This window comes from Doryrhamphus excisus, linkage group LG10, assembly GCF_037039965.1.
Source record: "Doryrhamphus excisus strain RoL-2023G ecotype Guam linkage group LG10, RoL_Dexc_Guam_v1.1, whole genome shotgun sequence".
Lineage (NCBI taxonomy): Eukaryota > Metazoa > Chordata > Actinopteri > Syngnathiformes > Syngnathidae > Doryrhamphus > Doryrhamphus excisus.
The window spans coordinates 16,852,584-16,869,396 of NC_136366.1; the positions used below are offsets into that span (position 1 = coordinate 16,852,584).

General features: G+C 40.2%; 1 protein-coding gene across 3 annotated transcripts in view; it reads left to right on the top strand.

Moving 5' to 3' along the window:
* Nucleotides 1–16,813, top strand: part of whrna (whirlin a) — a 154,888-nt gene that overhangs the window by 103,719 nt on the left and 34,356 nt on the right. For all 3 annotated transcript variants that reach the window (XM_078794224.1, XM_058064923.2, XM_078794225.1), the window contains exons 6-7: nt 10,182–10,394; nt 13,682–13,903. In XM_078794224.1, coding sequence (XP_078650350.1) covers nt 10,182–10,394; nt 13,682–13,903 — 435 coding nt within the window. The remainder of the gene's footprint in view (nt 1–10,181; nt 10,395–13,681; nt 13,904–16,813) is intronic.

Genomic DNA, 16,813 nt, shown 5'->3' on the forward strand with positions numbered 1-16,813 from the left:
AGCAATGCAGTCTTGACTGTAATGATGTGCCACGTTACAATGTGAGTGAGTGGTGATGTAATTAATCAGGGTTCGATTCTCCGATTCGATTCTCCGCTTGGCATCTCTGTGTGGAGTTTACATGTTCTCCCCGTGTGTGGGTTTTCTCCGGGTACTCCGACATTCCGAAAACATTGCATGTTAGGTTAATTGGCGACTGGCGACCAGTCCAGGCCTCTCGCCCGAAGACAGCTGGGATAGGCTCCAGCATACCTGCAACCCTAGTCAGGATAAACGGCATAGAAAATAAATAGATGGAGGTAATTTGCTGAACACTGATGATGGAAGAATGGATGAGGCAAATGTGACTTTCTTAACGAAATAACTTATGTACATCTTCTGTTAGCATTTTTAATGGTGACACGTTGTAAAAATACAGTGACTACTCCACTCTTTTAAGTGGCGATCACTACAAATAAACAGATTTAATTTCACATAGACCGCATTCGGTCTAGCCGGTTTAAGCCACTGTTCTGTCAGTCCATGTATGCGGTGGTCAGCGAGCTCAATAGCATTATTTGGTAAGCTGCTGTGAAAATTGGGCGGGTTAGTCGAGTGGGTAGCGCGCAGACTTCACAGCTAGGGTTCAACCAGGGTTCAATTCCACCCTCGGCCATCTCTGTGTGGAGTTTGCATGTTCTCCCCGTGCATGCGTGGGTTTTCTCCGGGTACTCCGTTTTCCTCCCACATTCCAAAAACATGCTAGGTTAATTGGCGACTCCAAATTGGTTGTTTGTCTATATGTGCCCTGTGATTGGCTGGCGACCAGTCCAAAGTGTACTCATTCATATTCACATACGAAGACAGATGATGTAAACAATGAGAGTGTGCATGTGATACAAATTTGTAAACATGATCAAATGAGTTGAAAAACTAATTAACTAAATATATACATGACAAAGTTCATGCTAGGTTAATTGGCGACTCCAAATGGTATGAATGTGAGTGTGAATGGTTGTTTGTCTATATGTGCCCTGTGATTGGCTGGCAACCAGTCCAGGGTGTACCCCGCCTCTCGCCCAAAGACAGCTGGGATAGGCTCCAGCACCCCCCCCCCACGACCCTTGTGAGGAAAAGCGGTAGAAAATGAATGAATGAATGTTGGCAAGAATATTCACATGATGATGTGCATGTGATACAAATTTGTAAACACGATCAAATAAGTTGAAAAACGAATTAACTAAACTAATTAGCACCCCCGCGACCCTCATGAGGAAAAAGCGGTAGAAAATGAAAATTATGACATTGAAAAGTCTTTGGGACTGTGGGTGATGTGTGGAGTTGTACATAACTCATCCATTTTATTCACTGTTTACGTTTTTCATAGCGCTTAGGAGTACCTCTGCCCAGCTGTGGTACCCCTATGTAGTCAGAATGGTACAAACTTGATCACATGACATTTTTGTAGTGAGAAGTTGAGTGTGTTTGCCTTTGATTGTAGGTAATCATTCATGATCAAGATCGGGTCTGTTGTTGATTGATTGGCTTGAAACCAAACACATTTCAGAATATCAGGTGACTCACCCCATTAAAAGTTTGGTTGTTGCCAGCTTAATGATTCAAAATAATACCCCTTAAATACACATTTTCTTTTTGCTCTTTTCTTGTACAATAAGTGTAATTTTTTTTCTGTATTGGTGTTTCAGCTTGCTTCATCGGATACGCTTTTTAATCAATCGATGGTCGACCTTTACGGGTTCTTAAACACTGCTATAAACAGACCAGCCTTATCTTGTTGCGTTTAAAGATCCCCGCTGAAGAATGACCTTGGAGATGGATAGTCCAGCCAATGAAGTAGCCTTACAAGACGTCTATTAACTGTAATGTGGTCTTCTTACAGTAAAATGTCCTCCCAAGCAGAGCATCATTACTGCAGGTGTTCCATTCCAATTGATTGACGACCGATTTTTATTAGCTCCTTCAAGTGACAATCTGCTTCATAATAAGACAGCGAGAGGCTGACTGGCTGCTCGCATTTCTCGTGTGATCCCAAGGGTTCACACCCCCCTCTCCCTCCCCCTACCGCCCTTGAGTTAAGTAACAGACGCATGGACACTAACTGAGAAAATTTCTGGAGGTGAGCATCATCGTGATTGGGATTCATACACGGTATCGCCAGATTTCACTTTGGTTATTGGAGTTGCTGTCCTGCCTGGATATTTGAGCAGCTACTCCCCTTAAATGAGGGGAAGGCAGACAGAAGCACAGTGAGTCTCAGCTTCAACCTCATGTTTCTGTCTGGTACTCATCTAAGACAAATGTTGTTCTTCTGATTCATGAGATCTACATACATATCTTTCGGAAAATAACGGAGAAACTAGAGATTTTCAGAAATTGCATGTGAATGCTGAGAAAGGCAATCTCCGAGCTGAAATACCCAAAAAGGAATGAACGTCAAAACTGTAATGCTGTTACCATAGCAATGCCCACAAAACATGCAAATATGCATTCTGGGGGTTATGAACAATGGCAGTAAGTGCGATCGGACTGGATTCCGACAAACCTGAAGGAGGCTTTCATTCAGTTGTCTCCCTGTGGAAGAAATGACAGTGATACTATATGCCAGGCATGGCTAAGCTATACGGTATGTACGGCAGGGGTCTCAAACTCAATTTACCTGGGGGCCACTGGAGCTAGGGTCTGGGTGAGACTGGGCCGCATCAGGTTTTCCAAAAAAAAACAAAAAAACGCATTTATTCAAAACAAAAAAAAATGTTAAACTTCGCTTTGGTTTCAATTTTCTACAAGAAAAGCTCTGATAAAACATTCCACTGTTCTCAAATCTTAATTTTTATTTTTCTACACAAAATAAGATGAAAAATAAATAAATCAAGAATAAAGAAAATAAATAAATAAATATAATAATAATAATAAAACAGCAAATAATAAAAACTTAAGAAACCACATATAGTTGGTGGGTAGACAAATTATTTTTTTCCGATTAAAATGAACAAAGCATTATTAGAGCCCTGTAGACATGACAAAACACGACTATAGTCACATTTATACTTTTTTTATTTACAACATATTGCGCAACTGCAGGGTCTTGAGACACATGCTAACTCGCAAACTGGAGATCTAGCGACCTAAACGGTAGCCTTCAAGTTATTTCCTTTAAACTTAAATAGCCAAAAACTTACCACTTCCACACGGATAGGGAGGATAACTATTAACAGTTATTTAACCTTTAACATGAACATTAATCAAACGTAATAATTTTTTCTGGGTTCATGATACCATACAGCATCCATATCAAACTTGCGCGGGCCGCACTAACATTAAACTTTCATATCAAGGCGGGGGCCTCAAACTAGTGTCCTGCGGGCCACATTTGGCGTGTTTGAGACCCCTGATATACGGCCTATTGAGCTTTTTAATCTGGCCTCCCCGACCTTCCCAAATAATCTTATAAAAGATGTCCCCAGCAACACGGTTTCCAGTGCGAATTTTAAAGCTACCATAATTCCAACCAAAGTATATGCACTTTCCTGTGGTGGGTCATTACCACGTTTGGGAATCGAATATCAATTGGAAGTGGCTCTGACATTCTAATTCTCCCGCAATTGTTCATTTGATTTCATTTCACACCAAACAAGAAGACAAGGAAGTGTTCATCTAGTTCAACCATGGGCTTGTTGGGCTGAAATTAGCCAATTTGAATGTCCAGCTAATATAATGTTTTACCTGATGTTAACAGTTTAGCTTTAGCCAACCAATTGACCCAAATTTACTCCATTCACCTTGCTTGTTTATCGTGGTGAAGTTAGTTTTTCACATTGGACGTTGGATATTCATCTTGGTAGCTCTTAATTTCACGTTGGCAGATGGATATATGGCTCCATAGCAACAGTGTACCGCTCTTACACCTATTACACCTATTTTGACTATGAAACTGGTGTAGTGGATACGTTCTGGACTTTGGTGTGGATGCCTCGGGTTCGAATCTCTACTAGTAACCATCGGTATTCATCATCATATTTGCCAGGAAGGGCATCCGGAATATAAAGGGCTCAAGCCAAAAATCAATATGCGGATCAAAAAGATCCACTGTGGCGACTCCATTACCAGGAAAAAGCAGAAAGAAAACTTGACTATGAAGCCCTCTTTTTTTAATTTTTTATTTTTTTTTTATGAGAGGGTTTCATAATGTTTGGCATGTGAGGGCATTTAGATCAATAATATTATCTGCCCCAATGGCTGAACAGAAATAGTCAAAATAGGTGTATCCCAATGACAGCATTGTAAGCTAACTCACATTAACTCGTTTGAATGCACAGAAAAGCGAACAAAATATGTGCCCATGTTTCACATACGTAAGGATTGGGAATTCATTCATTTTCTACCGCTTATCCTCGCAAGGGTCGCGGGGGCGCTGGAGCCTATCCCAGCTGTCTTCGGACGAGACTGGTGGCCAGCCAATTACAGGGCACATATAGACAAACAACCATTCAAACTCACATTCATACCTATGGACAATTTGAAGTCACCAATTAACCTAGCATGTTTTTGGAATGTGGGAGGAAACCGGAGTACCCGGAGAAAACCCACGCATGCACGGGGAGAACATGCAAACTCCACACAGAGATGGCCGAGGGTGGAATTGAACTTGCGTTTCCTAGCTGTGTGGCCTGTGTGATAACCACTCGGTCGCCGTGCAGCCAGGATTGGGAATGATGATAGGGCGGGTGGGCTCTGCGGGGGTCTGGCGCTGGGTGTTCCATCTCTGCCACCTGGTCCTCCATGGGGCAGTGGGTCAGAGCCTCTTCTGTCCGGCCAGGGCGGTCCTGTGTCGGTGGTCGAACCTTTAGCATGTAAGGGCATTTAGATCAACAATACTATCTGCCCCAATGACTGGACGGGACACAAAAAAAAGGATTGGGAATGATGGGCAAAATTCCCCCAAAAAGTATACTTCCACTCTAAGACTAAACTTGTGTTGCTATAAATGTGTAAATACGTAAATGGCAGCCAGGGAGTGACGACTGGGGTTCAGAGTTGAGTTGAGTGCTGGCCACCATTATGGTTCTTTTGAAAATGTGAGTAAAATGTGTTCTAAACTAAAGATAAGGTTATGGTTCTTTATTTCATATTGTATGTCCAATAGCAGGGGGGCAGCCAGGAATTCTGTCCGATTTCACTCACAGATGATCGGTATGGGAATCAGCAGCATAAAACTCAGATCGAAGCATCCCTGTACACTCAAAAAATAAATGTTTAGCCTCAACAAAAAAAATCAACAGTTTCCATTAGTCTTTCTTAGTTATGACAACTTAATTTGAAATTGCTTTGAACCAAGAAACAATATTGCATTGCACGAAGTAGCTTTCCTCTTCACTCAAAGCTTATTTTAAGTAATGCTTACTGAATAATTGTTGTCATGGGACAAGTTTTTAAGTTCATAACTCAAAATAACATGTTAAGTTGACTAACTTAATCATTTTATTCAAAGTAGTTTAATTTGTTGTCTACTTAATTATAATAACAATGCACACAGCTTTTTAAGTAGCAGTAACTTTATATATATATATATATATATATATACAGTAAAGTCTCGTTATATCGATATTGTCGGGAGTTGGAAAAAATATCGATATAACCGGACTGTCGATATATCCGATCCTGCGCTGAACTGCATTAAAAGTGGGCAATAATGAGCAGCTTAAATCAATCTTTGCTTAAGGATTTCAATACCAAAAAAGAACACGGCGAACGGCTGCTGCCAGTCAACTTTATTTTTCACACTTCCACCACCAGAGCACAGCAAACACACCGATTCCCGCACTTCCTGGTTCACAGGTCATATTACATAAGCAGTAATTCGTTTTAACCGATATCGATATAACGAGACTTTACTGTATATATACGTATATATATATTATATATATAATATATATATAATGTAACATTTCAGAAAAAATGTGGCTGTGGCACTTGGGTAACAGCTGCTGTAGGTAGCACTTACACGGCTAAACTAGCTCAGTTAAACAAGCTAAATTTGACTTTTCTCAATGAAAATCTACCGTGACTAATTTAAACCCATCACTTCAGTAGAACAATTAGAAATACATTTTACTCACTATGAAATGTTGCTTCAGCCTCTTTAAAATGGAAAAGGTTAATGTTGAAAAAAATGATGTTGCCAAGCTAATTTTATAAAGTCATGGCAACTTGAATTTTGTTTTAAGCTTGCCAACAATAAAATTTGAGTGTATATGGCATGCTAAATTAAGTTCATGTAAGTTAGCAACTTGGAAAGTTCATCTAAATCAATTAATTACATTTTTACATTGCATTTATGTATTAAATCAAGTGGTGTCAACAGATACTTTTTAGAGTGTATGTATATTTAGTGTTTTTTTGTTGTTGTGTGCTGTTAGCGTTACTATTAGCACCACATGATGACAGTTGACTGTCGGACTGTAGTATGATAGTATGGTAGTATGATAGTAAGTTCTCCAAATGGCAAGAGACTCTTCATTGTATGTACCCAACTTGGTGACTTTTCTGCCTGTTTCTCATTCATCTTCTAGCCTTCTTTTTCCCCATCTTTCCGCCCAAGGCGTCACTTCTTTCCCTCCCCTGTATGTTCTGTCTAACCTACATCCAAGATCACCCTCTAGCAGGCATCTCCTATAGTAGCCTCCAGGTCATTTTGTGGTTGGCCTGTGGCATGTTTTGTGAAAATGACATCAAACCCAGCCTTCAGTAGAACATTATCATGGATGATTTGTGCCAAAAGACAAAAAACCTTTGGTGGAAATACTTTGGACACTCCTTGCCTAGACCTGGACGAAAGCTTCACAGAAATCGTTCATGTTGTCTTCTCTGTGAGCGGTGATCTTAAAGATCATGTCAGTGTAACATCATGTAACATCGATATGACTTTGATATTGACTAAGAGAGGCGTCAGAAAGCACAATATGGTCAGTTAATCTTCCAGCTCCTGCTTCAGACTTCCGATAAGGCAAAATGGACATGACAGCCAATGAATCTGTGATTAAATGGACATGGAATTTGTATGAACACACCAGAGTGAGGAAAATGTCCAGTTTGTGAAAATAACTATGTGGACATGGCCTAAGGCAGGGGTCTCAAACACGCATCCCGCGGAAAAAATTATTACGTTTGATTAATGTTCATGTTAAATGTTAAATAACTGTTAATAGTTATCCTCCCTATCCGTGTGGAAGTGGTAAGTTTTTGGCTATTTAAGTTTAAAGGAAATAACTTGAAGGCTACCGTTTAGGTCGCTAGCTCTTTAGTTTGCGAGTTAGCATGTGTCTCAAGACCCTGCAGTTGCGCAATATGTTGTAAATAAAAAGTAAAAAAGAGAAAAATAAAAAAGAGTATAAATGTGACTATAGTCGTGTTTTGTCATGTCTACAGGGCTCTAATAATGCTTTGTTCATTTTAATCTGAAAAAAATAATTTGTCTACCCACCAACTATATGTGGTTTCTTAAGTTTTTATTATTTGCCGTTTTATTATTATTATATTTATTTATTTATTACTGATTGATTGATTTTCTTTATTCTTGATTTGTTTATTTATTTTTTATCTATTTTGTGTAGAAAAATAAAAAGTAAGATATTTGAGAACAGTGGAATGTTTTATCAGAGCTTTTCTTGTAGAAAATTGGAACCAAAGCGAAGTAAAAAAAAAAAAATGGGGAGGGGGGTTTGGAAAACCTGATGCGGCCCAGTCTCACCCAGACCCGAGCTCCAGTGGCCCCCAAGTAAATTGAGTTTGAGACCCCTGGCCTAAGGTGATGGTGTCCAATGTGTGGCCCAAGGGACATCTGAAGCTCCTATCTTGTTGTTTATTGGTTCACAGAACATTGTGGACTCCTATAGAGCAGCTACACACGATAACCCACACAGAAAGCTTTCTAGATCTTCCAGACTCTGCACCTCTTCCTGCAATGTTTCCATGGGTTTGCTGCCTTCCGCGGAAATGGTCTGCGTAATTTACTTCACCGCCTCCGGCAGACTATATTTTACACATAACTGTCCTCCAGGAATTATTGTATCTGTAAAAGTGTCATGCAATCATATAGATATAGACATATAGACAAACAACCATTCACACTCACATTCATACCTATGGACAATTTGGAGTCGCCAATTAAACTAGCATGTTTTTGGAATGTGGGAGGAAACCGGAGTACCCGGAGAAAACCCACGCATGCACGGGGAGAACATGCAAACTCCACACAGAGATGGCCGAGGGTGGAATCGAACCCTGGTCCTCCTAGCTGTGAGGTCTACGCGCTAACCACTCGCACGCCGTGCCGCCCCTCTTATAAATTATTATTATTATTATTAATATTATTATTGTTTTTGTTGTTATTGTTTTTGTTGTTGTTGTTGTTGTTGTTGTCGTTGTCGTTGTCGAATAAGTAGTTTATGACTTCACTCAGTCCGTTTACATGCACTAAAGAAAAAGAAATGATTTGATAAATTAGCATAAAAAGATATCCACCACACTGTGCTCATTGCCAGCCAACCAAGATGCTTGTCAGAAATTCTGGTAGGTAATTGTTCTGTGTAATCACGTCAGCTGACACATGACATCTGATCACACATGTACGTCATGTATTTTCTTTCCATGCACATTTGCAGCGGAGACACGGTTGCCATGTTGTTTGGGGATGACTATAAAAGGATGCTTTTAATGTCTTTTACTGGAAGCAAGCAACGCTCTTGGGTAAACTTGTTGATATGTTTGAGTGCTGGACCTTAATTGGTGGGGTTTTGCTCTTTTACCTCTGGAGGTCTGGGATTGTTTTCACCAACAAGCACGACGTCAGACATGTCTTCCAGGAGCAAGCAGTGTCCGTGTTAACTACGAAAGCGGACACTACATGGTTGCTTGTGCCACGTAGAAATGTGCAGCTTTTTTTGTTCATATTTGTTCATATTTGTGAATGTGTTAGGTCTTGTTTGTTGATAGTCGGAGAACATGTTATTTTTATGGATGACCAATATTAGCTTCATGCCAAAAAATGATATGCCGATATTGTCCAATTCTCAAATTCCAATACCGATATCAGCTGATACCGATGTCTAACATGACGTATCTCCTGTGGTGGAATGAACAAATATTTTGTAAATATAAGTTTCCATGGGGCAGCACGGCGGTCGAGTGGTTAGCACGCAGACCTCACAGCTAGGAGACCAGGGTTCAATTCCACCCTCGGCCATCTCTGTGTGGAGTTTGCATGTTCTCCCCGTGCATGCGTGGGTTTTCTCCGGGTACTCCGGTTTCCTCCCACATTCCAAAGAAAACATGCTAGGTTAATTAGCGACTCCAAATTGTCCATAGGTATGAATGTGAGTGTGAATGGTTGTTTGTCTATATGTGCCCTGTGATTGGCGTACCCTGCCTCTTGCCCAAAGACAGCTGGGATAGGCTCCAGCACCCCCGCGACCCTCGTGAGGAAAAAGCGGTAGAAAATGAATGAATGAATAAATAAGTTTCCATGATCGGGGGAAAAAAAGCTGATACCGATATCAACTGATATCGCATTTTATGCAGATATCAGGCCGATAATTAGCGGTTCCGGGAATTTAGTTCCAATGCATATTGGAGCAGTTGTCCTATTTTCCTATTCTTACTTGTGAAATGCATCCATTGACATTATAGCTCGCCGTGGTGTAGTGGTTAGCTTTCTGGACTTTGGAGCGGACGCCCCGGGTTTGAATCTCCACTAGTAAGCACCATTGTTATTCTTCTTAAGGGCATCCGGAATTTAAAGGGCTCAAGTCAAAAATCTGTATGCGGCTCAAAAAGAAAAAGCTGAAAGAACATCCATTGACATTACATTAAAATAAAACTTTTTATTAAATTAAGACCATCAAAATGGTCTTAAGGAGTGTGTGAGGGCTAGTGTTAGCATAGCTACCGTATGTTAGCCACTGTGCTAATGTTACAGTCACGTTTTAACCAGCTATCATACTAGGTTTGTTTCACTGTTTTTCATACTCAACACTTCAAAGCGGAATTTTCCTCATTCCACAAACTCCCGTCAGCTTTTTGGAAAGCATGTTTGTCGTTGTCCTTTTTCTTGAAGTTTTCCCGATTCTTTTCCTGAACATCACGGCCCTCTCCAAGATCCTACACTTCTTATGTTTGTTTTTCAGCCCGGCTTTTACAAGGGTGTTGCTGGATCACAGGTGACCTTGTTCAGCCTGGTGAACCAATCCAGGGCCATGCTGGAGGAGCAAGCACGCCACCTTCTGACTGAGTCGGAGAGGCAAACTATGTACTACTACATGGAAGAGTACCGGGATGGACACATTGGCGTGGAGCAGCTGGTCATGGCGCTGTTTGAACTGCTCAACACCCACGCGAAGGTGAGCGTCATCATTATTTGCTTAGCAACCTGAACCACCAATTGTGACATAACTACAATAATCCCACGTTAATCTTGGTTCCTTCTTTATGAATGGAATATTTTCCTAGAGCTTAGAGGACCTGTTAATAACCTTCTAAAGGTGTTTTTTGTAACATTATTAGAGCCCTCTAGACATGAAATAACATCCCTATAGTCACTTTTACACTAGACATTCTCCTGAAAGGGGTACCACAGCCATGACATAGCATGCAAAAAAGTCAAAGGTGTTATTTTAGAAGCTATTTGCATATTTCACTTAATGTTGTTGTTCTTCAAAGCATTGTTAGTTATCACAAGATTAACACACTTCACCTCACATAGCAACATGGTGGAAAACAATAGTGCATTGATTAGGAAAACTAGATCAGTAGAAAACTGCTAACTGCTAAATGCTAACACGAATTCTGAATGAATGCATTTTGAACTTTTTTTTTTTTAAATAACACCAGTGTGATTTATGACAGTGATTTGATTCAAGCCATCAGATTAAAGTCTGAATCAAATCCCGAAGCGTTGATGACAAAGTCCAAGTCAACTTGCAAGTCTTTGACGATATTGTCGTGTCGGATACATAGTCATCAAAATTGTGACTTGAGGCCAAGTCACGTGACTCAAGTCCACACTTTTGCAACATTTTCGACTGTTTTCTGAATACCTTATATTTGTATTTTAGCAAATTCAGCCATTTTTATGCTTGAAAATGCTTGATTTTGGTAAAAAAATCGTCCCCTCCTACCTTCATTGAGGTTTTTGTAGATTATGCATCGGAAGAAAGACTTATGCATGTACAAGAAGCTTAAACATGATAAAATATAATCAAAATACAAATACACACTAATGGAAAACATGCAATGTCAACAAACTGCTGTAGATTCAAATCTTTTTTATTATTGCCTATTTTCCTCCTGTCTCTGAAAAAAGTCACTAGCAAATGTGTAAGCAATGCTTGATTTCATTTTTGATTTTGGTTATGTCAACAACTGCTTATGTCAAGATCAGTCAACCAGTCCAAGTGGTGTTGACATAGACTGGTTCCACTGGGATAACAATAAGAAAAATGACCATTAAGGGATATTGGTATTTGACGCAAACTTTCAAAAAGCCACATTTACAAACTTACAAAAGGGGACCTATTATGTTTTTCACACTTTTCTGACTAATAAACGTAGTTAGAGTGTAGTATTGTCTGGTTAAATGATGCCATAGCCAGAAGCAGCTTTCAGAATCAGAATCAGAAAAGGTTTATTGCCAGGTATGATCAAACACATACTAGGAATTTGTTTTGGTATAGTAGGTGCAGACACATCTATTAAAAAAGAATGAAAAATACAAAATATGAAAATACAAAATATACAGAATAATGAGAAATAATAATAATAATAAAAAATAATAAGAATTTCGTCGGGAAAGGTACATTAACATCGGACACGCAGTGCATCCACAGAGGTGGAGCAAACCAGATTATCTGCACGTCGTCCGGGTCCACGACACCACGACACTTTGCCTTTGACAAAGTGTGACCGACAATGAGTGCTCCTCCTCGGGCAGGCGAGTTGGACGCAGCGCCCTGATTCATTTATTATCAACTAAGGATTGACCGATACATCGGCCGGCAGATATATCGGGCCGATATTTGCGTTTTTTCCTTGTATCGGCTGATACACGTGTGGGCTCGCCGCTATATTTTCCGCCACGTGATTTACAGTCAGGCATCCGCCGGGGCAGCTTTGTGGTGCGGTACCCCGCCCCCAATGTTGAATCACATCAAGGGCGCGTTTTCACAAGTAATAGAGTTAGCTTGCTTTTAACACTTTACTAAGCCCATCACATTTCACTGGGTGATCGCTAGGCATAACAGTTTAAGTCCCGGTGTGACAACAAGAAAGCACAGCGCGTCACGCTGCGTAGGAGCAGTCATCACGTCAATGCTAGATGAATTTAAACTATGACAGAAATGTTTTGCACATGGTTGTATATTTATTCCCTTTAAAGTTGATAATGCCGTTTAAATGTGTGTTTAAGAAAGCTGAATCCTACTGTGTTCCGTGTTTATATTTCAATAAATATTTGTTTAAACATGACACCTGTAATATTTGTTATCATGGTCATTTTTTTCATGTAAATTGAGGGATCAAAAGCAGTATCGGCCACAAATATCAAAAAATTGGCCATCGGCTAAGGGTGATGGAAAAAAATCGGTATCAGCATCGGCCCCCCAAAAAAACATATCAGTCCATCCCTATTATCAACCCATATACCCACCAAATTAAAGTGTTCTTAGCAGTAGTCGGACGTAGTATGGGAATGTCATCAATCACAGTGGAGTGGGCGTGCCCGGAGGCGGACCGTGGGTGGAATAAATTAAAACAGTTTTGGCAGGAAGCACAAATCCAAGGAAATACAGCTGGAATAGGTGCAGATTCTGGAAGATCTAGAAACTCTTCTGTGTGGGTTATTGTGTGTAGCAGCGGTGTGTTGGGGTCCACAACTCAATACAAAGGGTTGAAAAATGAGCACAGTAGATCCCCTTTAACTTGAGGTCATATATACAGTAAAGTCTCGTTATATCGATATTCTCGGGAGTCGGAAAAAATACCGATATAACCGGACTATCCATATATCCGATCCTGCGCCGAACTGCATTAAAAGTGGGCGGATCTTTGATATGGCATGTAATTTTCTCCTTGAGTTCATGGATTGCGTATCTAGCATGCTTTTGTACTACAATACATTTTGTACTACAGTAAATAAAAATAAACTTACGCTGTAGTGATTACCGGTTACCGGGACATAATTCACCCCGGAACTATCGATAGGGAAGGTGTTGCCACCTGGAGGGGTAGGCGCGAGGGACGGGTGTTTTCCGCTGTGTGTGCTGCACTCTGGTGGTGGAAGTGTGAAAAATAAAGTTGACTGGAAGCAGCCGTTGGCCGTGTTCTTTTTTGGTATTGAAATCCTTAAGCAAAGATTGATTTAAGCTGCTTTTGTATCGATATAAGCAGACCAAATTGGCTGGCGGGAGATGAAAAGGGCATCGTAGTAACCGGATTATCATAATAACCGTGTATCGTACTAACGGAGCTAATTATATCATAAAAGACTAGAAATTTGCCGGGAAATGAAAATAGTATCGTAATAAGTAGTAATTCGTTTTAACCAATATCGATATAACGAGACTTTACTGTAAATGTTCATTTCCACAGACCCTCTGAATGGACTTTTAATAACGGTATTTTTCTGCCACAGTTCTCTCTACTGTCAGATGTCCGAGGCCTGGTCACCCCGCAGGACCTGGAGCGTTTTGACGGCATGGTGTTACAACGCGAAATTCAGGCTCTGAAAGCAAGACAGGGCACAGCGGCAGCCGCCGCACTCCAACCCGACTCGCTGTCCATGGTGTCGTACCCTGACACTCTGACGTCGTCCTTGGCCAGCTTCATGACCAACACCACCCTAAGCTCTGCTCGGGTAGGTCACTGCTGGGTAGAATAGGTGAATGAAATCTACTACCATGATAATAGCTGGGTGGGGGAGCCCCGGGAGTAGATTAGATTAGATTAAATTAGATTCAACTTTATTGTTATTGCTCATGTCACTGGTACAAGGCAACAAAATGCAGTTAGCATCCAACCAGAAGTGCAATTTTATAAGTACAGTAAAGTCTCGTTATATCAATATCGGTTATAACGAATTCCTACTTATTACGATACTATTTTCATTTCCCGGCAAATTTCTAGTCTTTTATGATATAATTAGTTCTGTTAGTACATACCCGGTTATTATGATAATCCGGTTACTACGATGCCCTTTTCATCTCCCGCCAGCCAATTTGGTCTGCTTATATCGATACAAAAGCAGCTTAAATCAATCTTTGCTTAAGGATTTCAATACCAAAAAAGAACACGGCCAACGGCTGCTTCCAGTCAACTTTATTTTTCACACTTCCACCACCAGAGCGCAGCACACACACCGATTCCCGCACTTCCTGTTTCACAGGTCATGCTCAACCCGCCCCACATAGCTGGCCAAACACATGCCTGCAACAGAAGAACCAACTGACATAGCATACACACCTATTCCAACGAAGACACAAGCGTTGCAAAGTGTTATGGAATTACGAGGTTACTTAGAGTCGAGAGAAAATGCATCAGATTGTTTAGAAATGTTAAACAATATTGAATCGTTTGTGTTAAAAGGTGAAAAGAGGAAGCAGAAGAAGATGGAAGATTTTTTTAAAGTACGTATTGCAGAATAAGTACAATAATAGTAATGTAAACGTTGCAGTTTTTGTTTTCCATACATGTACTCATACATGTACTGAGTTGCAAGAGTGCGTTATGAAAATAATAAATGTTGAAAAAAATGCAACAATGTTTATGGTTTTGTCTACTGAAGCGTGAGGATTTTGCATTGGTTGAATTTTAGAAAAGAAATAGTCATTAAAAAAAGCCTAAAGACGTTTTTATTTAATGCATTGAAGCGCCGAAGAACTGGAGTCTGAGGCGGAGTGTCGAATTTGGGAGAAAACTTTTTTCTTGCCAACATTAACTTGCACTCTCTTGCTACGTAAAGGCATGAAAGACATGAAAGCCACAACAGGAAGCGGAAAACACCCGTCCCTCGTGCCTACCCCTGCGGGTGGCAACACCTTCCCTATCGATAGTTCCGGGGTGAATTATGTCCCGGTAACCTATCACTACAGCGTAAGTTTATTTTTATTTACTGTAATACAAAATTTATTGTAGTACAAAAGCATGCTAGATACGCAATCCATGAACTCAAGGAGAAAATTACATGCCATATCAAAGATCCGCCCACTTTTAATGCAGTTCGGCGCAGGATCGGATATATGGATAGTCCGGTTATATCGGTATTTTTTCCGACTCCCGAGAACATCGATATAACGAGACTTTACTGTACCTTAGTAGTAAGTAAATGTAGAAAAAAATATGTAGTAAAAAACTATGACAGGCTATGACTATAATACAGTGAGGATATGTACAGGGATATAAATGACTATAATATGGCTATTGTAGAGTATACAGATTATAAACAGTATGGATGTGACAATATATAAAAACAGTAATATGTACAGTATTGCAATGGAGTGACTAGAGTATGGCTATTTCAGATTATATACATTATAAACAGTATGATCTATGAATGCAACAAGATATTACAGTAATATGTACAATAGTGCAATCTGTACAATAGTGCAATGAAGTGATGGGGGGGGCATAGATCAGCGGGGGGATGTAAGTAGTGGAAGGATCACAACAGAAGTAATTTAAGGATATCTTAAATACCGTAAAATGCCTGACACGCATGTACTAAAGGTTTGCATGCATAAAAACACAATCAAGTTTGCAAACTGATCAACTAACATGTGCAGCGAGGATCACGTCTGTCATGTCAGCAAAATAGCACTTGTCGTCCATTTTACATGCTAGCCTTCATGAATATGCAGAATATATGCAGATTGTCAGAACTCACACAATAATAGGAGGAAGAGATGCAAATGTAATCATTTTGCACCCACAATGTGATTTATCACACTTGCGTTTAGCATCACTTTTAGCACGTTTGAAAGGGGGGGTGCAGACTGGAACGGCATTACGTACAGCTGGTCATTGTTGCGGGAATGAGACAGGCGCAATGACAGAAGACTACAGAGAGAAAGAGAAAGAGACTCTTCTGTGTACTTCGACATGTTCCTATAATATAATACCTCATTGTTGAATAGCTTGTAGTGTAAAACACGTACAGTAAAGTCTCGTTATATCGATATTCTCGGGAGTCGGAAAAAATACCGATATAACCGGACTATCCATATATCCGATCCTGCGCCGAACTGCATTAAAAGTGGGCAATAATGCACTCGACATTGTTCTATAGTATAGAACAATGTCGAGCAGCTTAAATCAATCTTTGCTTAAGGATTTCAATACCAAAAAAGAACACGGCGAACGGCTGCTTCCAGTCAACTTTATTTTTCACACTTCCACCACCAGAGCACAGCACACACACCGATTCCCGCACTTCCTGGTTCACAGGTCTTGCTCAATCCGCCCCACATAGCTGGCCAAACACATGCCTGTATAGAATCTATACACACAAGAGAAACCACGAACGCAGTTGGTTCTTCTGTTGCAGGCATGTGTTTTGTGTCTTTTGTATCGATATAAGCAGACCAAATTGGCTGGCGGGAGATGAAAAGGGCATCGTAGTAACCGGATTATCATAATAACCGGGTATCGTACTAACGGAACTAATTATATCATAAAAGACTAGAAATTTGCCGGGAAATGAAAATAGTATCGTAATAAGTAGTAATTCGTTATAACTGATATCGATATAACGAGACTTTACTGTATATGA